This window comes from Bufo gargarizans, chromosome 5 (assembly GCF_014858855.1).
Source record: "Bufo gargarizans isolate SCDJY-AF-19 chromosome 5, ASM1485885v1, whole genome shotgun sequence".
In the NCBI taxonomy this organism is placed as follows: Eukaryota; Metazoa; Chordata; class Amphibia; order Anura; family Bufonidae; genus Bufo; species Bufo gargarizans.
The window spans coordinates 336,337,442-336,359,520 of NC_058084.1; the positions used below are offsets into that span (position 1 = coordinate 336,337,442).

At 44.5% G+C, this 22,079-nt stretch overlaps 1 protein-coding gene across 5 annotated transcripts in view; it reads right to left on the reverse strand.

Annotated features, from left to right (window-relative positions):
• The window catches only part of TPMT (thiopurine S-methyltransferase), a 33,782-nt gene continuing 11,703 nt past the window's right edge, over positions 1–22,079 (reverse strand). For all 5 annotated transcript variants that reach the window (XM_044293040.1, XM_044293036.1, XM_044293037.1 and 2 more), the window contains exons 5-9: positions 8,058–8,110; positions 7,468–7,542; positions 7,168–7,253; positions 2,057–2,101; positions 1–311 (exon numbers count right to left, since the gene is read on the reverse strand). In XM_044293040.1, the coding sequence (XP_044148975.1) occupies positions 190–311; positions 2,057–2,101; positions 7,168–7,253; positions 7,468–7,542; positions 8,058–8,110 (381 nt within the window). In that variant the 3' untranslated portion in view covers positions 1–189. The remainder of the gene's footprint in view (positions 312–2,056; positions 2,102–7,167; positions 7,254–7,467; positions 7,543–8,057; positions 8,111–22,079) is intronic.

Sequence of the window (22,079 nt, forward strand, 5' to 3'; positions counted from 1 at the left end):
AACATTGAGAAAATATATTTTATTGATAAAAGTATAATACCTTTGATTTACTGCCTGCTCATTAAAGGGGCAAAGAGGTAGTGACAACAAGAGAAGGAGCATCTAAAATCAAAAAGTAGACATCGCGACAAATTAACAGGTCTGTGTTCCAAAAAGAAAAGAAAAGACTACAAATAAGGGTGTAGTTAATCAAGACTGCAGTTTCGGAGTGACCAGGTAAATGTTTTCATAGTAAAAATCGAGTCCCCATTGTTTCTGCTTGTCACCAAGTGCATCAAACTTCTTCAATATCTTAAAAGCACATGAAGAACCTGAAAAAGACAAAATACGGAGACAAATGTGAGAACTAGTCAGAAAATAATTGCTCAGACTCTTTTCTTGTTGTTTTAGGTGTGCAGCTGTTTCAGTATCTTCTATTTATTCCTGTAAAGTGCCTATGCTTGCCCGGCCAGCTCTACCCCAGAGTAGTGACCTTTAAAAGGTGTTTTCCCGAGACTTGTCTACTGATAAACTATCCTCTGGATAGGTCTTCAGTATCTGATCAACACCCAGGACCTCTGCTGATCAGTTGTTTGAAAAGTGCAGATGCCTTCTCTCAGCCTAGTCTATGTGCAGCTCAGCCCCATTAAAGGGAGTCTGTCACCAACCTGACCGATTTTAAACCGATCACATAGTTCAGCGGGACACAAAGACATGACACAGATGTTACCTTTGTTTCGTTTTTCAGATCATCCAAAATCGCCCAAAAAGTCGTTTTTATGATATGCTAATGAGTCGTCACAGGTGCCCAGGGGCGGAGAGTTTGCTGAAAGTGCCCAAGTTCCACCGCCTTATTCACGCCTAACTCCGCCCCTCAGTAAACTGTGGCCCTGTGACTTCATATATCCCTATAGGCCCGGGCATGCGCAGTGTTCTGCCCACAGTGGGAAGAGGCACAGAGATATGCAGTGCGCATGCGCCAGTTACTGGCGTAAAATCGGCGCATGCGCACTGCATATCTCTGTGCCTCTGCGATGCACGAACGGCCTATAGGGAAATATGATGTCACAGAGCCACAGGGCTGGCCTGAGCTTACTGAGGGGCAGAGTGAGGCGGGGGAACTTGGGCACTTTCCGCAAACTCTCCGCCCCTGGGCACTTGCGACGACTCATTAGCATATCATAAAAATGACTTTTTGGCCGATTTCGATGATCTGAAAAACGAAACAAAGGTCACATCTGTGTCATGTCTTTGTGTCCCACTGAATTATGTGACCGGTTTAAAACCGGTCAGGTTGGTGACAGACTCCCTTTAAATCAACATCATCCCACAAGATGGTTGACAGGTACCAAAACACTGTTGCTTACACTACTAATATGCATATGCTTGGCTTGGTTGAACATTATGCCCATGAAGGGAAGAAGAGTGAACGGCTAAAGTAAACTTCAGTGCTCCTAGACAGTGATGGTCAGTTCGCAGTGTTCACCAGCAAACACGTGCGGGCTGCCATCTTTAGTAAGGTAGACTCACCCGTCCAGCGATACACAGGTAAGCCCTTACCTGTGCCTGTGCCGGTCTAAAATCAAATGCAGTCACCGGGGGCAGGCAGTTCCGAAAACAGCCCGATGAAGGCCCCGGCGGCTGTTCTCGGAACTGCCTGCTCCTGGTGACTGCATTTGATTTCAGACTGGCTCCCGGCACAGGTAGGGGCTTACCTGTGCATTGCCGGACGGGTGAGTCTACCTTAATAAAGATGGCAGCCCGCATGTGTTCACTGGCGAACACTGTGAACTGACCATCACTGCTCCTAGATGTCATATTTGTGGGGTCCTAAGTCATAGCAATTAGCAGTAAGTTTGTATGATATGACATCATTATAGACCATGCATCATCAGTGGTCGCGACTGAACCTGGTCAGCCGATAGGACCCAATGAGAATTCAAAGATAAGAGCATTGATTATTATTTCCCTAGATTTCTAGGGAGTATTATGATTATCCGAAAACTACAGTACATTTTACAAGCAGAGTATTGTCATAACTATGTATGTCACCACATTTTCACATGCAATTACTTACCAAGTAAATTTGCTACTTCAGATTCAGGTACGTAAAATGGTGGGCCTATGAAAAAGAGACAAATCACTGCTTCACTGGCGCAAAGCACAACCAAAGCTCATGACACAGCTCATGGGGCCGAGGTGTGTGTATTTCCTGGATGGTATGCAAATGATTAAACAAGCTTACTTTCTAAAGGCCCCCTTACATGAGCCGACACAGCAGTCAATTATCGGGAACAATCTGTTCTTTCCCGATAATTGCCTGCTCGTCAGAGGTGGTGAGAGCCACATTTACATCCAATCACCTCCACTTTATGGGGACAAGGGACTGCTGCTTCTATTGCTTGTCTTCATAGAGAATCAGTGCTTCTGGGCAGCAGACTGCTGTTTACACAGCACACTCTGCTGCCCAGAAATGACGATTCAGATGTCAGCACCAGAAATGCTTTCACACAATGGACATGCGTTTCCTCGCTCATCGGCTGATCAATGGCACCCTTACACAGTGAAATTATCGGGTGGGTGTTAGCTGTATAAAACATTAAGCACTTGCCAGGTACGGTGTGGGCTCAGATCATCAGCCCACTCCATACACGCCTGGCACACATCAGACCTACAAGGTGCGCAAATAACTCAAAATACAGCATAATGACCACCAACACTAGAGGGAGAATGGGAGGTAATGTTACTCTGTTTATACATGGGGCAGAATGGTAGTACAGCAATGCTTTATACATTATGACCAGACCACCTCTGGCAGCAGCCAGTGTGATTTTATTTTTTTGTAAATTCTTTATTTAGGATTTTTCAATTTTTCAATAGCCCAAAGCATAGCGAGCAATGGGACTGGTATTGAATACAACTCAGTAATAAAGCATGAGTACAATAAATGACAATCGACAAGTCATATACTTATATGGCCCTACACAGGAAAACCACAATAAAATGTGGAACATTAAAAAGCAAACTGAATCCAAATACAATGTCGTGAAGAGGGGTAGGCAAGGAAAGGGGGGGACAGAGAAGGGAAGAAAAGGGGGGGAAGGAAAAAGGAAAGGGGACAGCAGTCACGAACTAACTAGAGTAATCTCCGGAACTCTATTGATCCACATTGTTACGGAGGGAACAGATAATTGCCTCCATAGGCATGGGATGCAAGCTCTTGCCGCATTTACGAAGTGCCTTACCACAGACTTATTGTAGGATGCCAGAGGAATCTCGCACTGATGAAGCAGGAAAAAAGCAGGTGTCTTAGGGAGGGTATATGTAGTGAACTTAGACGTAATTCCCCATACAGAGTCCCAGAAACCCGAAAGAAGGGGACAAGACCAGAATATATGTAGTAATGTACCCCTCTCAGAGCCACATCGCCAGCATAGGGGTGAGGTAGATGGGAAAATGGAGTTAAGTCTAGTTGGGACCCTATACCAACGGGACATGAGTTTGAAACCCGCTTCTTGAACATTGCTGGCCATAAATGTTTTGTGAATGCACGTGTATAGTCTCAACCGTTGGTCCAAGGAAAGTGTGATATCTAAATCAGTTTCCCATTGAGAGACAAAGTTGGGGGGAGGTTGGTCCGGGGGAGATATTAGCAAGCTATATGTGCGGGAGAGGGTACGTCTAGCCACTCCAGACTGATCACAGAGGGACTCAAAGTCTGTCTTGTCTCGAACATATGTAGTCGCCGGAGGAAGTGTAGACATGAAATGTGTAAGTTGTCTAGACTGCCACGGGTTGAGAGTAGACACTCCAGTCGTCTCTGAGATCTGTTGAGGGGTGAGCCATTGATTTGAGGCAGTCAGATGGTGGGCCCTGAATTTGTTGCAATTTACCAACTCCTTGAATGGACCGCGCTCTAACCCTGGGGGGAACTGAGGATTTCCCAGAATCGGGAACATAGGAGAGGGGGATGGGGAGATACCCGGGCGATTTTGAATGCTGGCAAAGGCTTTCATGGAGGGGCCTATGGTCGGGTGTAGGCGCGCCTCCAATGGGACCTGGGTGGACAACCAAGGAATAGCTGACAATGGAGCAATCAGGAAGGATTTCTCAATTGAGACCCATTGTTTATAGGCTTGGTGACGACACCAATCTACTATCCTAAGAAGATGTGATGCCCTATGATATGAGAGGAAGTCAGGTAACCCTAGGCCTCCCTCCAGCTTGGGACGAAAGAGTATTGACCTGGCTATCCTGGACGGTTTGCCGGCCCATATGAAACGGGTCAACATTTTCAAAAGAGTGTGGAAAAAGAGTCTGGGGATGTGGATCGGCAGGGCTTGGAAGAAAAAGAGAATTTTTGGCAATACATTCATTTTAAAGATAGATATCCTTCCAAACCAAGAGAACGTACCAGTATGCCACCTGTCTAGGTCTGCTTTTATAGTTCGGAGAAGAGGCGGGTAGTTGACCTGGTAGAGTTCCGAGAGTGTGGGGGTCAGTAATATCCCTAGGTATTTTAAGGACGAGCGAGCCCATTTAAATGGAAAATTCTCTGAAATAGATTGGACCGTGGTAGGGGAAAGAGTTATGTTTAAAGCTTTGGATTTTTGATAATTAATCTTAAAGTTCGAGAGGTAAGCATATACTTTTTTTTTTAGTTCCTGAAAGAGGTTTGGGAGGGTAACCCTGGGGTTGGTGAGGAAGAACAGAAGATCATCAGCGTAAGCTGCAACCTTGTGAGAGGTCTCATGAATCCGTAGCCCTGAAATATCGGTGTTCCCCCTTATATGACACAGAAGCGGCTCCAGACAAATCACGAATATTAAAGGGGAAAGGGGACAGCCCTGTCTTGTTCCGTTGCGGACGGACAGGGGCATAGAAAACTGGCCATTCACCTTAACCACTGCCGTGGGGTTGGAGTAAAGATTAGTAATCCGAGCCATCATTTTGTCCCCCAGTCCCACGCATCGTAGGGTTTCGAACATAAATTCCCAGTTGACCCTATTGAACGCCTTTTCGGCGTCAGTAGATAGGATTAAAGTTGGGGTCTTAGAAGTGACGGCTTGGTAGATCATGTTAATTGCTCTCGTAGTACTATCAAGGGCTTCTCTTAGGGGTAAAAAACCTGTTTGGTCTAGATGAATTAGTTTTTGGAGGTGTGGTAGAAGGCGAGTGGCAAGAATTTTAGAAAATAACTTTAGATCTACGTTGATCAGGGAAATGGGACGGTAGCTTTGGCATTGTGAGGGATCTTTCCCTTCCTTGGGGACTACTGTGATATGGGCTCTAAGGGTGTCATTTGGGAGAGTACAGGCCTTATCTAATGAGTTAAAGGCAGCAATAAAATGGGTAGGCAAAATGTCCTTAAACTGTTTATAGTAGGAAAGCGTGAGTCCATCCGGACCAGGAGCCTTCCCTGTCTGGGAGTCTTTAATAGCTGCCTGTAACTCCGATAATGATATGGGTGATTCCAAATCAGAAACCGCTTCTGAGGAGAGAGATGGTAAGCCCGCAGATTCAAGATAAGTTTTCACTAAGGGCCTGGATTCAGGGCTAATGGATTGATGAGAGTAATCTAGATTGTACAGGGTGTGATAGTAGAATCTGAACGCTTCTGTTATTTCCTTCGGGAGAGAGGTCTTTCTACCAGAGGGGAGTGACACATGGGGGACAAAGGAGCGCAATCTGGTCTTTTGTAAAGCCCGTGCAAGGGTTCTGCCTGGTTTGTTACCATGCTCATAGTAGTGTCTACGGCACTTAGTTAAGGTCGCCTTGGCTTTTGAAAGGCATAGAGAGCGAACCTGATCTCTCAGCTCGGCGAGTTCTGCTCCCACCTGCAAGTCCAGTGTCCGTTCATGCTGCTGTTCTATCGCGTGAATGCGCGATAGAAGAGTAGATATCTTTGCTGCCCTTTCCTTTTTCAAATGGGACCCTAGTTTAATAAAGGAGCCTCTGATAAAGCATTTATGGGCTTCCCAAATGGTAAGGGGGTCGCTCTCGGGCGTCACATTATTCACGAAGTACTCAGCCAGGTCTCTCCGGATTTCAGAAGTGACCTGAAGGTCTTGGAGAAGTGAGTCATTTAGCTGCCAGTGCCAGGCTCTGGGTTGGTAGGTCGGGAAGGAGAGGGATATGGAGACTAGGGCGTGGTCAGAGAAGGTAATAGGGTCAATCTCCGCTTTGGAGAGAAGGTCTAGTCTAGCATGGTTCAGAAGGAAGTAATCCAATCTGGAGTAGGAGTTGTGGGGGTGGGAAAAGAATGTGTAGTCTCGGGATGTTGGATGAAGGATACGCCAGGCATCAGCGAGTTGGTGAGAAAACAAGAGCTCCTTGAGTCTGGTAATGGTGGAGAGAGGGAAGGAAACCTGGCCCCTGGAGGAGTCCAAGCGAGGGAGCCAGTGTGATTTTAAATCTATGTGTATATAGGGTATTTGGAGCTCTGTATAAAGAAAAACTGAAGCTTAAAAGGCTGTATATATTAAGAAGTTAAAACAATTTTCCAATCTTTAAACTGATTGATATGTACGAAGATTATTCGCTTACTAATGTATTGTCTCCAGTTGGGACGGCAGTGTAAGTCAGTCTCATATGCTGTCACATGACCATGCTCCTGTTTGTGTGACCATGTCTCCTGCTTGTGTGACAGCATGTACACTAAATATGTGGTTATCTCCCCATCTCCTCTATTTGCTGTATGGGACCTCACAAATAGGATGCATCTTATCTCCACTGCTCCCTGCTCTCCATATCCCTCCCTGTCTTTGGAGGGATCATGTTTCACATGCTGGGCAACAGATAGTGTCAGTAACAGATCTGTGTTGTGTGTGAAGACAAAGAGTAATTACAGCGCTACATTACACCTTGTGATAGAGAGGCATGCAGGCGGCTGTTAATATAGGCAATGTCTGTAAGAGAGGCAGAGGATTCTTGGGAATTGTAGCCTTTTACATGATAACTCCACATACAGAAAGCTCTGGAAGCATCAGAACAAAGGTGCAGTACAGAGCTGAAGAAGTAAAAAGTAAGTAAATAACTACACTTAGCAGTATTAAGCATGAAATGCCTTCTCCATCTTATAGAAAACACATTTCTGTAAAGTAATAGAACTATGATGTGGAATTTGATGGATCCATTTAAATATAATGAGTATTAAAAAGGCATAAAGGAGCTATCTTACATACTCACCTTTATGCAACTTAGGATCATATTCAACTGTTACAAGTAAGTAATGACAGTCCTTAGCCATTAGTGACAGAACGACATTGGTGTAACTGGTAGAATAATAAACGAGAGAATACATGATGAGACAAGGAGTTCGCTCTCTACAATATTAATCATAACAGATAGAGATAAGCACGCTGGAAAAAAGCCGATAGTAATTCTCTTTTTATACATAAGGGGTTCTTGCATTATATCTTTATATATATATATATATATATATTTTTTTTTTAAAGATTATATGACTGGATATATACAGCAACTAACCGTTCTCTGTCCTTCGGGTTCACAGCTACCATTGCTCCTCTGTCCCACACTCCATCAAACTTTCCAATGACTGCGCTGCAAATAACACAGAGAACCATTAAACCCTATTCACATTTGTACTCCTTTAGAACTGTGGGGCAGATTTACTACTGAAAATGCTTTGTATCACATTTACACTTTTTTCTAAGTATCTTAGGCCTCGTTTGACAATGGAGCATGGCATCACTGGAAAGGGGAGTGGCCTAAATGCATCTCCATGCGCAAACATTTTGAAACTACAACAACTTATCGGCAGAATAAAATTTAGACTAGACAGTTTTTTTGTTGCACATGGACAAATTTTGGCTCACAAACGGAATTCTAGCGTAAAGTTGGCACAGAATTTACATGATTCCAAATTTAAAAAGGTCCATGCGCCAGAATAGTAAATTTCTCTAATATTAAGACTGTGATTGGCGACACTATTACTAAATCTGCCCCATTGTGTTTACCATCTCACATACTCAACAGAATTAATTTTCAATGTTTTTAAGAGAATAGTTTTGCTAAAAGCAGCGTCCTGTGAATAATCTCAAGGAATAAGTACTTACTCAGATATGTCATAGATACTGCAGCAGTACAGGGAAATGTTCCCAGATGCACTCTGAAAAGAAATAGTAGGAATATTACATAGATATAATAGAGGTGTTCCTACTAGTCACACAGTGAAATAATGCTGATGCTTGACCTGCTAACTTTTCTTCAAGAACTGCCTGTCACGGCCTCGGTGTTGTGCGCCGTGACACATTTGCCGTGAATGCCGGTTGCCTGGGGCAACGCGTTGTTGTCAGCTTGAATGTGCTCTGCTCCCCTTCTCCTGGTTCCTCCCCTGTCTGGTGCTGGAGGGGTTAACTTCCTGGCTGGGTGTGGCCTCTAGGGTTTTATCACCTGTGGCTCCCTGGCAGGAGTCAGTTGTACTTCAGCTGTCGTTGGTGCTGGAGCTCTGCTCCAGTCCAGGGTGTTCTATCTGCCCAGTCCTTGAGGGCCACCTAGTGGGACATCGATGTCTTCTGATGTCACCCCTTTGTGTCTGTTTCAGTTACCCTACCTCACTTGTTGTATGTTTGGTGTGGGTTTATGTTTGGGGTTGTTGTCATGTCTGGCCTGTTTGGTGTTTCAGGTCAGCATGGATGCCAGACATATCCTTTATATGTTCTATACCTTTGGAAGGGAGTCCCTGGAGTTCCTCGGAGGGGGAACTACAAGCAGCGCAGAGTGGTCCCTCCATGGTTCATGCCGCATGGTGGTCCAGGTTGTTTTTACTAGATTCTGTGTTTAGTGTTCGTGCTGGGTCTTGCCTGGTGTGTGTGTTTGGGCCTATGCGCATTACCAGGATTCTGTGGTAGCGGCGTGGACGGCTCGAGTTCCTGTTGCAGATGTGTCAGGTAGGTGTTCATGTTGGTCCTGTTGGCAGTGGTGTTTTCTGCCACTGGACACTTACCTGTCGTGTCGTCCACTGCTGGCTGCTTTCTTCCTCTTTGTTGCTAGGCCTGTTGGAGACTCCGGTTCCTCAGTGTCTTGGAGGAATCGGAGTCTCCAACATGCCTAGCAACAAAGGGGAAGAAAGCAGCCAGCAGTGGACGACGACACGACAGGTAAGTGTCCAGTGGCAGAAAACACCACTGCCAACAGGACCAACATGGACACCTACCTGACACAGCTGCAACAGGAACTCGAGCCGTCCACGCCGCTACAGGATTCTGGTAATGCACATAGGCCCACACACACACACACACACCAGGCAGGACCCAGCACGAACACCAAACACAAAATCTAGTAGAACTCACCTGGATTACCATGCGGCATGAACCATGGCGGCACCAGGCTGCGCTGCTTGTAGTTCCCCCTCCGGGGAACTCCAGGGACCACCTTGTGGAGGTATAGGACATACAATGGATATGTCTGGCATCCATGCTCACCTGAAACACCAAACAGGCCAGACATGAAACACCAAACCAAACATAACAACAACCCCAAACATAAACCCACACCAAACATACAACAAGTGAGGTAGGGTAACTGAAACAGACAGAAAGGGGTGACATCAGAAGACATCGATGTCCCACTAGGTGGCCCTCAAGGACTGGGCAGATAGAAAACCCTGGACTGGAGCAGGACTTCAGCACCAACTGACTCCAACCAGGGAGCCACAGGTGATAAAACCCTAGTGGCCACATCCAACCAGGAAGTTAACCCCTCCAGCACCAGACAGGGGAGGAACCAGGAGAAGGGGAGCAAAGCACATTTAAGCCGACAACGCGTTGCCCCAGGCAACCGGCATGCACGGCAAATGTGTCACAGCACACAACACCAAGGCCGTGACATTGCCTTTCCCCCAACAAATACAGCTATGTCGTATCCCAGGTGTCTATGAACAATATCAGAAACCCTTGGAAGATAGCAGTATAATGAATTACACAGACTGATTCAAACCCTCCCCCAAGATTTACTGTGGCAAAGTTGTTAATCATTAAAGAGGACCTCTCACGACTCCAGACATGTAGTGGCTAGTGAAAAGTTATCTATACAAAACAGGAAGTATCAACATAATTTAGGCTTAGTGGTCAGTGTAAAAACTTGGATGCGAACCCATGCACTTCAATGTTGCTCCATTCCGGAGCCCCGCAAAAAAATAATAATAAATAGAACATGTCCTATTCGTTTTGCAGACAAGAATAGGCATTTCTATCCTAGGGCGGGAGGTTCCATTCGGCAAAATGTAGAACGCACACGGCTGGTGTCTGTGTTTTTAGGATCCACAATTTGTAAGGTTGTGTGCATTAGACCTTAAAATATAGATAGTGAAATGGAAAATGAAAAACAAAAATCACTCTTGATATATGTCCAGTCCAAAGAAGTCTGTCCAAGAATGTGTCTGTCTGTGGATAGATACATTCACGGCAAATGTGAAACTAGCCTTACTGGAATAACTAGTTCTGATTTACTTAAATTTTAAATGCATATAAAAGAAGATCTTTCACCACTCCTGACATGCCCATTTAATAGCTTCATACACTCCCCATGTAATAATTTTGGAGCATCTATTCTTTCGGCTCTATGTTGTGCCGTTCCTTTATTATTTCTACTAGAAGTTATGAATGAATTGCTAGCAGTCTGCAGTAAGGGTACAGAGGGGAGGTAACAAGTTGGGGGTGTGTACATGAATAGACTCACTCTATCTAATAAGTGCTGCCATTTTCAGACTGTGCAGGTACACCACCCCAACTGGTTCCACCCCTCTGTACCCTTCCTGCATAATGTTGGCAATTCATTTATAACTTCTTACAGGAATAATAAAGGAATGGCACAACATAGAGTCATAAGAATAGATGCTCCAGAATTGTTATTACATGGGGAATGCATGATGCTATTAAATGGGCATGTCATGAGTGGTGAAAGGTCTTCTTTAATATGCATTTAAAATTTAAGTATTGTATTTTTCGCCCTATAAGACGCGCCTAGGTTTTTGAGGAGGAAAATAAGAAAAAAATATTTTGAACCAAAAGGTGTGCTTTTGGTGGGTTTTGAACTAATGGTGGTCTGCGGATGACACTGCTATGGGGACATCTGCGGCTGGCACTGCTATGGGGACATCTGCGGCTGGCACTGCTATGGGGACATCTGCGGCTGGCACTGCTATGGGGACATCTGCGGATGACACATATATAGCATCTTATGCTATGTGCCATCCACAGATCCCCCCCATAACAGTGTCTCTGCGGTGTGAATGACCCCCAATACAGGGGCTGGGGGCCCGCGTCTTTATTGGGAATGACAGCGGGGACCGGTGCAGTCCCTGTCTTCTATTGCACCGGCCCCGCTCACTGTTGTATAATCTTATCTAACCTGTAGGCATTGTTAAAATATAATAATCATGTGTAATCCAGCTGTATTACCTACAACAGTAAGTTCCGTAGCAGAGAGGAGGGAGGAGGCAGGCCAGGAGGGCGGCGCGTCACTCACTACGTCATGCGCCTGCACCGCCCACTTTATGAATGAAGCAGGCGGCATGGGCGCGTGATGTAGTGAGTGACGCTGGATTACACATGATTATTATATCTTAACAATGCCTACAGGTTAGATAAGATTATACAACAGTGAGCGGGGCCGGTGCTTAGCATACAGGGACTTCACCAGTCCCAGCGGTCATTCCTACTTCACTGCTATTTCCCCCCACACTTTTTTTTTGGGGGGGGGGGGGATGGGGGAGTGCGTCTTATAGGGCAAAAAATACGGTAAATCAAGACTAGTTATTCCAGTAAGACTAGTTTCACACTGCATCTGACTATTTATTATATTTTTTTGCGGGGCTGCGGAATGGAGCAACATTGAAGTGCATGGGTTCGCATCCAAGTCGCAAAAAACGCATCTCGGATGCGGACAAAAACAAAGGTTGTTTGCATAAGGCCTAAAAGAACACAGGTTCCAACATTGGCAACAGGTGATGTTGCAGCTTATGTACTTCCTCCTTATCCAATAGAAGTGAATAAGGTCCCCCCAGTCTACTGTGTCTATGGCCCATGTAGATGCCCTCAAAGAACAGAAAGTTTTAACTATTATAGGCCTAGTGGCTGGTGCTAAAACTGCATGACTTTAGGATGTTTTAAAAATATAGATAAGGACACGTGTTCTACCGCTATCATGGCCGGACGTGTCTGAGAGCGGCTCCGACTCTCGTTGATTATCCTGAGCCATCCTGCATTCTCCTCACTTGCACCTAAACAGTGTCCCCAAGAAGTCAGAAGCTACAGAGGTGAGACATGAGCCCCAGCAAAGCCCAAATGGCAGCAGAGCACCTTAAAGAATATTCCCGGTAGGAGTCTCAACATGGAGCCGCCGTTTCATCTCTCACATGTGCTCCACAAACCAGGGGACAAACAGCGCAGCAGCTCCCTTCTGAAGCACAGGCTGAACCTGAGCTCACGCTGCAAACTTCTCACATGCAGCTGATGGCAGTGATCACCGGCTGTCAGTCATCCCTTACAGGGAAGATAGAGGAGGTTAGAGTCGACCTAGGGCTCCTGCGTCATGATGTCCAGCAACTTCGAGAACGCGTCAAACTTACTTAAACATGTGTCTCGGACCTGGAAGACTCAACCAGACCCCTACCTGTCAGAATCGCTGCCGTGGAGAGCTCGATGGACTTATGGCAACAAAAATGCGATGACCTGGAAAATTGCATGCGGCGCAATAATGTGCGCATTCTAGGCATGCTGGAAAGGTCGGAGGGATCGGATCCGGCAGCCTTCCTGGAGGGATGGTTTAGATCTACTTTCCCCGAAGCAACCTTTTCATCCGCATATGCCGTGGAAAGGGCACACCGTGTCCCAGCCAGGACACCTCCTCTTGGTGCTTCTCCAAGACCCCCCCCCTAGCCTGCCTGCTTAATTGGCGTGATAGAGATCTCATTTTATCTCAAGCCAGGATCAAGCAAACCATCACCTTCGGCTCTGCGAGTATCTCCCTATATCCGGATTTCTCAGCCGAATTACAGAAAAAGTGCGCCACTTTTGTCTCCATCAAGAAACGTCTACAGGATCTCAATCTCCAATATTCTATGTACCCGGCACGCCTGAGAGTGGTTGATGGCGGGAGATCAGTGTTTTTCTCCAATCTCCGGGAAGCTGAGGACTGTATCACTGATTTCTTTTCCTACTTTAAAACTTAACTTTTATCAGATAATATATATAAAATATATGTCCCACAGTAATAGTAATGATGACTGCATGGAGAAGAAAAACATACGTAACTTTGCTCAGACGTAAATTCCTAGGTACTGCGTATATGCATGTAACACATTGGTTTATGCATGCACATACGTAGTCCTATCGCATAAATATAATACAATGGTTTGACCATTTATTGTGATCCCCACTCCCGGTTTGTTGATTGTGCCAGATGTGATCAGGATATTCTGGCCACTTGAGTGATCAGGGGGGTCTGTGGTGGTTACCGTTGTCTGCTGAAACAAATTGGTTCCAGGTAAAGTTCAGTTGCTAAATAGCTTGAGTCAGTAGGTCAGACAGGTAGGAGGATGTCCCTAATAGACTATTTTTCTCCTGCCTAAAAGCGGAGAGGTCTCCCGCCTAAATGCGGGAGAATCACCCCCTGCGGGGCGACCCCACTTCTCGGTGGCTGTCCCTGCTGTTCTGGCCCTGTTGCTGTCTCCTAAAGCTGGCCTGTTAGGATGTTTCTTCCAAACGTATTTTCCTTCTTTCAAAGGTATTTCCCGACGCGTTTCCTCTGCCAGATGATGCTAACAGATTCATCAGGGGTGTAGTGGATAGTTTAGATGGTATAATAACCGTCAGCTCGATCGCTTATTTGGTGGTGTCCCAGCTAGATTGCAGTCCAGAATGAGGTCTGTGACTGCCCCCTTATATATACCATTATATCAGGTCTAATTAATGTGTTTAATTGCTCACGTACCCTTTCTTATTTTCCTCGTTTCCCTTTTTGTTTCCGGCGTGCGTTCCATTTGGGTTAGAGGCGGATACGGAAATACGTCACTGTACGCATGCGCATTGTGCATTGTTTTACCAGGCCCCGTGGAACGCACCACGTGCACGTCGCGTATCACGTGCATGTCGCGTCCAGTCAGCTGATACTTATGCTTATGACGCCACGCGTTTAGTGTGAAACGCATCGGCGTCGCTGGATAATGATCCATGTTACTGTGGAGCGCATTGACGTCATATTAAAGCGTCAAGGTGATTGGAGAGGAGAGATGTATATCTGACTCCTTCCATCAAGTAGGCCCGGTAGTGAACAAAGCATATTTGTTTATATCTGTGTATATGTGCAGTATTAGAGAAAGTCCAGGTATAGATGATATGGTCTGTCATATTGGTTCCATATCAAACAATTTTACTACATCCCGGTCCAATTCAATTTCTTCTTGTTGTCTATTTTTACATATACTTCTGTATACACACATACAGTCATGTGAAAAAATTAGGACACCCTTTGAAAGCATGTGGTTTTTTGTAACATTTTTAATAAAAGGTTATTTCATCTCCGTTTCAACAATACAGAGAGATTAAAGTAATCCAACTAAACAAAGAAAACTGAAGAAAAGTCTTTTCAAGATCTTCTGTAAATGTCATTCTACAAAAATGCCTATTCTAACTGAGGAAAAAGATAGGACACCCTTGCCCCTAATAGCGAGTGTTACCTCCTTTGGCTGAAATAACTGCAGTGAGACGGTTCTTGTAGCCATCTACCAGTCTTCGACATCGGTCTGAGGAAATTTTACCCCACTCCTCAATGCAGAACTTTTTCAGCTGTGAGATGTTTGAGGGGTTTCTTGCACGTACAGCCCTTTTCAAGTCACCCCACAGCATCTCAATGGGATTCAAATCTGGACTTTGACTTGGCCATTCCAGGACTCTCCATTTCTTCTCTTTCAGCCAATCTTTGGTTGATTTACTAGTATGTTTTGGGTCATTGTCATGTTGCATGGTCCAGTTCCGCTTCAGCTTTAATTTTCTAACTGATGGTCTCACATGTTCTTCAAGCACCTTCTGATACACAGTAGAATTCAGCGTGGATTCTATGATGGTGAGCTGACCAGGTCCTGCTGCAGCAAAGCAGCCCCAAACCATGACACTTCCACCTCCATGCTTCACAGTTGGTATGAGGTTCTTTTCTTGGAATGCTGTGTTTGGTTTACGCCAAACATGTCCTCTGCTGTTGTGTCCAAATAATTCAATTTTGGACTCATCTGTCCAAAGAACATTATTCCAGAAGTCCTGGTCTTTGTCAACTTTATCTCTGGCAAATGTCAGTCTGGCCTCGATGTTTCTCTTGGAAAGCAAAGGTTTCCTCCTTGCACACCTCCCATGCAAGTTAAACTTGTACAGTCTCTTTCTGATTGTAGAGGCATGTACTTCTACATCAACAGTAGCCAGAGCCTGCTGTAGTTCTCGAGAGGACACTTTAGGGTTTTTGGAGACCTCTTTTAGCATCTTGCGGTCTGCTCTTGGGGTGAACTTGCTGGGGCGACCAGTCCTGGGCATGTTGGCAGTTGTTTTGAAAGCCCTCCACTTGTAGACTATCTTCCGGACAGTGGAATGGCTGATTTCAAAATCTTTTGAGATCTTTTTAAATCCCTTCCCAGACTCATAGGCTGCTACAATCTTTTTTCTGAAGTCCTCTGACAGCTCTTTTGCTCTCACCATGGTGCTCACTCTCACTTCAACAGTCAGGAGCACACCAAACTAAATGTCTGAGGTTTAAATAGGGCAAGCCTCATTCAACATGCAGAGTAACGATCTACTAATTATGTGCACCTGGTGTGATATACCTGTGTGAGATCTGAGCCAATTTAAGAGGGAATACATGTGAGGGTGTCCTATCTTTTTCCTCAGTTAGAATAGGCATTTTTGTAGAATGACATTTACAGAAGATCTTGAAAAGACTTTTCTTCAGTTTTCTTTGTTTAGTTGGATTACTTTAATCTCTCTGTATTGTTGAAACGGAGATGAAATAACCTTTTATTAAAAATGTTACAAAAAACCACATGCTTTCAAAGGGTGTCCTAATTTTTTCACATGACTGTACATACATCCATATATATATACATATATCTGTGTACATACATGTACTCACACATACACACAGCAACGTATATACATATAGCAACATATACACACAAGGCCTCAGGTATATCTATGTTGAGGGGTATACTGGTGCATAAATGGGGGACTTTTATGGGAGTGGGAGGGAGATCGGTCCTGGAATTAAGACATTATAAACATAATTCATGATATATCCTGGGCCTTTATTGATTCCCAACCCTCCTACTTCTTGATAGTTGTGACTATTACCTATCTCGGTAGATATAGTATGGTTCCTGTTCCGTATATGTATTATTATTATTATCTTTACACTTGTCAAGTGGATTTGAGTATTCTGGACGCGCCGGGCCTAAATGAAACATCCAAAGGACAAAATCTCATTTAGGCCGAGCGGACTAACTGTCTTTAACCTGTGAGTCCACTCAGTCTCTTTCTGTAATATTTTTCTGTTGAGGTCGCCACCTCTGGGAGATGGACGAATCACCTCTATGACACAAAATTTTAATACCCTGGAGTCTCCATCATGACAGATCTGAATATGTCTAGCAATTGGGGTGTCCCGTTGGTGTCTGATATCTCCCAAATGATCTCCAATCCTCCTCCTGAGTTCTCTTTTGGTCTTGCCTACGTACTGAAGATTACAAGTACATGTGCATAAGTATACCACCCCCGTGGTTTTGCAGTTTGCAAAATCCCTGATGGTGTATGTTTTATTAGTGACACTACTGGTGAAGGTTTTTTAGTCTTTGTGACGTATTTCCGTATCCGCCTCTAACCCAAATGGAACGCACGCCGGAAACAAAAAGGGAAACGAGGAAAATAAGAAAGGGTACGTGAGCAATTAAACACATTAATTAGACCTGATATAATGGTATATATAAGGGGGCAGTCACAGACCTCATTCTGAACTGCAATCTAGCTGGGACACCACCAAATAAGCGATCGAGCTGACGGTTATTATACCATCTAAACTATCCACTACACCCCTGATGAATCTGTTAGCATCATCTGGCAGAGGAAACGCGTCGGGAAATACCTTTGAAAGAAGGAAAATACGTTTGGAAGAAACATCCTAACAGGCCAGCTTTAGGAGACAGCAACAGGGCCAGAACAGCAGGGACAGCCACCGAGAAGTGGGGTCGCCCCGCAGGGGGCGATTCTCCCGCATTTAGGCGGGAGACCTCTCCGCTTTTAGGCAGGAGAAAAATAGTCTATTAGGGACATCCTCCTACCTGTCTGACCTACTGACTCAAGCTATTTAGCAACTGAACTTTACCTGGAACCAATTTGTTTCAGCAGACAACGGTAACCACCACAGACCCCCCTGATCACTCAAGTGGCCGGAATATCCTGATCACATCTGGCACAATCAACAAACCGTGAGTGGGGATCACAATAAATGGTCAAACCATTGTATTATATTTATGCGATAGGACTACGTATGTGCATGCATAAACCAATGTGTTACATGCATATACGCAGTACCTAGGAATTTACGTCTGAGCAAAGTTATGTATGTTTTTCTTCTCCATGCAGTCATCATTACTATTACTGTGGGACATATATTTTATATATATTATCTGATAAAAGTTAAGTTTTAAAGTAGGAAAAGAAATCAGTGATACAGTTTAATTGTTCCTACAACATATTTATCTTCAACCATTACTGTGAATTGTGAAGCTGAGGACTGGCTTTCCAGGAGACCACACAGTTCTTCTCCCAAGTGAGTCCCTCTGAGGATTTGAAGGGCCCCACATTTCTGCTTTTCGCTGGGACTGACGGAGTTGCAGTTGTGACTCTTTTCTTTCTTTTTGATATGCATCGATCATACACCAGAGCTTGGTAATGTACTGAGTCTGTGATGTCGGTCAGTCCATGGACACTGTTCTTCAGTTCTGATCATCATCATTCTGGTTTGCAAGAGATCATACTGGTATGGGGAGTCAGTTCTTATACCTGCACTAGTATAACATCTTCCTACACTGTGCAGGTCCCCCGTGCAAATGGTCACTGTGTATATTACTCCTATTCATGTTCTATACCCAAAGTTATGGGTAATATGGTTATGTTATGTGTTATTCATTGTTTCTAGAGCAAGGTACAGTACTGCAATGTATATCTATCATTTGCCGCTTTTGATAGCAGAAATCATTTGTCAGGTCCTCATCCTCACTATGATATTCAACGGTACCCATGGCGAATATCAGAGTGATGTCTTGGAATGTGAGAGGTCTAGGAGGTCCCAGAAAACTCATGGCAGTATTCACACATATCCGTAATTACGCCCCACATATTCTAGGTTTGAAGGAAACCCATCTTACAGCTGGTACAAGAGGGAGAGTTAAAAACCCTGGGTACAGTGGTTGGAAAGCCTATTTGGGAACCCCTACTCCAGAGGGGGTGTCTTTGTTGATACACCGCACGGTTCGGTGGGAACTATATCAGGCGATTGTTGACCCTGAGGGGAAATATGTTTTTTCTTACGCTCATATTAATGGTGTTCCATATGTTGTACAAAATCTATATAATCCTCCTCCTGCTAATCTCTCTCTGTTACAAGCGGTGGCGGGTTTTGCAGCACAATTTCCCTGTGCAAGACTACTCTGTATGGGCGATCTTAACATGGTGTTGGACGAATCTTTGGACAGGTTTCACAATCCGTCTAATACCTTCCTTGCGAGATTCCTTTCAGAGTTCGGTGGTTGGATTTGTGGAGGGAAAAATTCCCACGTCATACAGAATATTCCTGTTTTATTCCTTCTAAGGAAGCGTTATCTAGAATAGATTATTTGATTGGCACTGCTAATACTTTTATAGCGATACAAGAAGTGCAGTATGATGCTTAAGGTCCTTTTGACCATGCACCTATTATAGCGACGACCGTTTTATCTGGTGAGGTCAGCTGTGGCCCCAAGCTGCGCATTCACCCGTTCTGGCTATCCTTGATGAATGTGAATGATTGCATCCCAGATCAACTTAATGCTTTTCTTGAAGTTAATATAGTTGACGTTGACCCTCCCTTACTGTGGGAGACCTTGAAGGCCTTCCTGCGTGGATGCCTTAAATCCTCCATCTCGTATATTAAGACATTCTCCCACCGTAGAGAGGAGGAGTTGGGCATTCAGTGTAGAATTGCTGAACGTAAATATACCTCTGATCCTACAGAGGAAAACAGGACGGACTGGATAATGAAGGGGAGACTATATATGACACACTTGAAAGAAAAAAAAGTAACAAGGTAATAAAACGGGTGAGGTACTGGCACAGGTGATACGTAGAAATAGCATGGCTCCTCCAATACTGCGTATTGCAGGTGTTAAGGGAGACCTGATTGAAGAGTCGGACGGAGTGTTGGGCAGATTCAGGGAGTTCTATCAGGACTTATATGGATCTGTAATTCAGTACTCTACGTCCACCCTGGAGGCATAGCTTCAGGAAGTGTCGTATCCACAATTATCCACTCTGGACAGGGAACTGTTAGATGAGACAATCACCCTAGAAGAGATTAATGAGGCGATCAAGGGATTAAATCTAGGGAAATCCCCAGGCCCGGATGGTATACAGCTAGAAGTCTATTCCAAATATGTGGATGTTTTAGGGCCACAATTACTAAATATGTATATTTCTTCTTTTGAAAGGGGCCGCCTTCCTGAGTCGTTGTATGATGCCTCTATTGTTGTACTGCTAAAGCCTGACAAGAGCTCCCTGGAGTGCGGTTCTTATCGCCAATATCTATGTTGAATTTAGATTACAAAATTCTAACTAAAGTATTGGCGAATAGACTGAATAAGGTGATAACCTCCATAATACATGAGAATCATATGGGTTTTATCCCCGGTTGGTCTACATCTAGCAACATTAGGCGGGCACAGGTCATCTCACAACTTGGGTGTGCAGGACAAAAACAATGGGCCTTAGCTGCGTTGGATTCTGTTGAGTGGCCCTATCTGGTGCAGGCCTTAAAATGTTTTGGTTTTGGCCCGGTTTTTATCCAGTGGGTTAATATTCTGTATAAGACACCTATGGCCAACATTCTAATTAACGGCTCATTATCACCAACTTTCCAGCTACACAGGGGAACCCACTGTCTCCCCTTCTGTTCGAGGTAGCTATTGAACACTTGGCGCTTAGAATCCGCCAAGGCCCAATATTTAAAGGGATATCTATGGGAAACAGAAAAGACAGGCTAGGTCCCTATGCAGATGATCTAATTTTATATATGGATGAGGTGGAGACATAGTTGCCCAGAGCGATAGACCTCATAGAGCAATTCGGTTTTTTCTCTGGTCTTCGAATCAACTGGACCAAATCGGCTCTTATGCCATTGTGGTCCCCAGAGTGGCCTTCTGTTTATCACAATCTAATGGTTGTAGACCGGTTTAAATATCTGGGCATCATCATTACAAAAGATCCCCTCCTATCCCACTATTTAAATATTGTTCCCATTGAATCTTATTTTATAGACAAGTTCAAGTCCTGGGGTACTCTCCCCATATCTACCATTGGGAGACTGAACCTGATTAAAATGATTTTATTGCCTAAAGCGCTATATCTGCTAGAACATGCTTGCACCCCGATTCCCCGTAACTTCTTTGACCGATTGCACTCTATAACGGCCACCTTTATTTGGGGCAAAGAAAGACCGAAACTAGCATTGAATACCGTGCAAAGAAGTTGGCAACAAGGCGGAGTGGCCTTGCCTGACCTATATTTTTATTTCCTTGCTGGTCAATTGCGATTCTTAGTGCAATGGGTGTCACAAACCACACTTCCTAATTCTGAATATTACTTGCAGCAACATTTGCGCACCAGGTTTGGAGAGCTGCAAAGCTTCAGCAGTATAGTGATCTGCCAGATGTTATTCCTTTGTGGAACAATATGATGTTCCCTCATTTACTACACTGTGAAGAGGAAAATATATGGAAAGGCCATGGAGTGTTCACTTTATGGGACCTGTACGAGAACGGAGTCTTATTTTCGTTCACTCAGGGATTACCCGCCCGTACTTCTTTAGATATCTGCAGCTGCGACATGCCCTCCAAATGCAGTTTCACATTATTAAAAGATCTATATCCACCTATCCGCTAATTGGTATCCTTAAGACCCAGGGCCCGAAGGGTATGGTTTCCGATCTCTACACACATCTCCTTGACCTTAAAATGTTGCTAACACGTTTGGCTGTGGAGAGTAGATGGAGAGGAAACATTCCTCACCTCACTACGGAAGAGTGGAGTGAGGCTTTAACAGCTTCTGTTGGTGTCTCACCGTCTCTCAACAATAGATTGATACAATTATTTATATTGCATAGGTGTTATCTTACTCCGACCAGACTATTTAAAATGGGCAGGTTATCCCATACCAGATGCCAGAGATGCGCGCAAGGGAACGCGGATTTCTGGCATATTATGTGGGACTGAGAATATCTTCACTCATTTTGGAGGGATGTAGTGGCAGTTCTGTCCACTACGATTCCTGGCGGTTTGGAGATTTGCCCTAAGGTTTGTCTTTTAGGGATAGTCGAGGATGACTTTTGCTCACATTATGTATATATTTTCCTGAGGGAAATGCTTTTCCTCGCTAGAAAGGCAGTTGCTCTTCGGTGGATTGCAGAGAGACCGGCTACGGTCAGTCAGTGGAAGGCTCTGGTAAATCAAACTATTCCTATGGAGAAAATAATGTCCACACACAAGAAATGCCCTCAAAAATTGGAGAGAATTTTGGGGCCGTGGTGCTCGTCTCAGCTGACAGTTTCTTCGGCCCATATGTATCCCAGTGTCTAGTTTTTTTCAGTTTAAGCCTTGCGTCGCTATGCACTATGTGTAGTATTGCCTCTTCTGTTCGGGGTTCCTCATCTTATGACTATATATTGTTTTGCCATGTATCTCACCTTTACTTAAAGGTGAATCTATGTAAAGCATTGCTCTATTCATGTGATTTACAGATGTATGTTTGACAAAATGCACATTGTGATACCTTGATGTCTGTAATGTACCA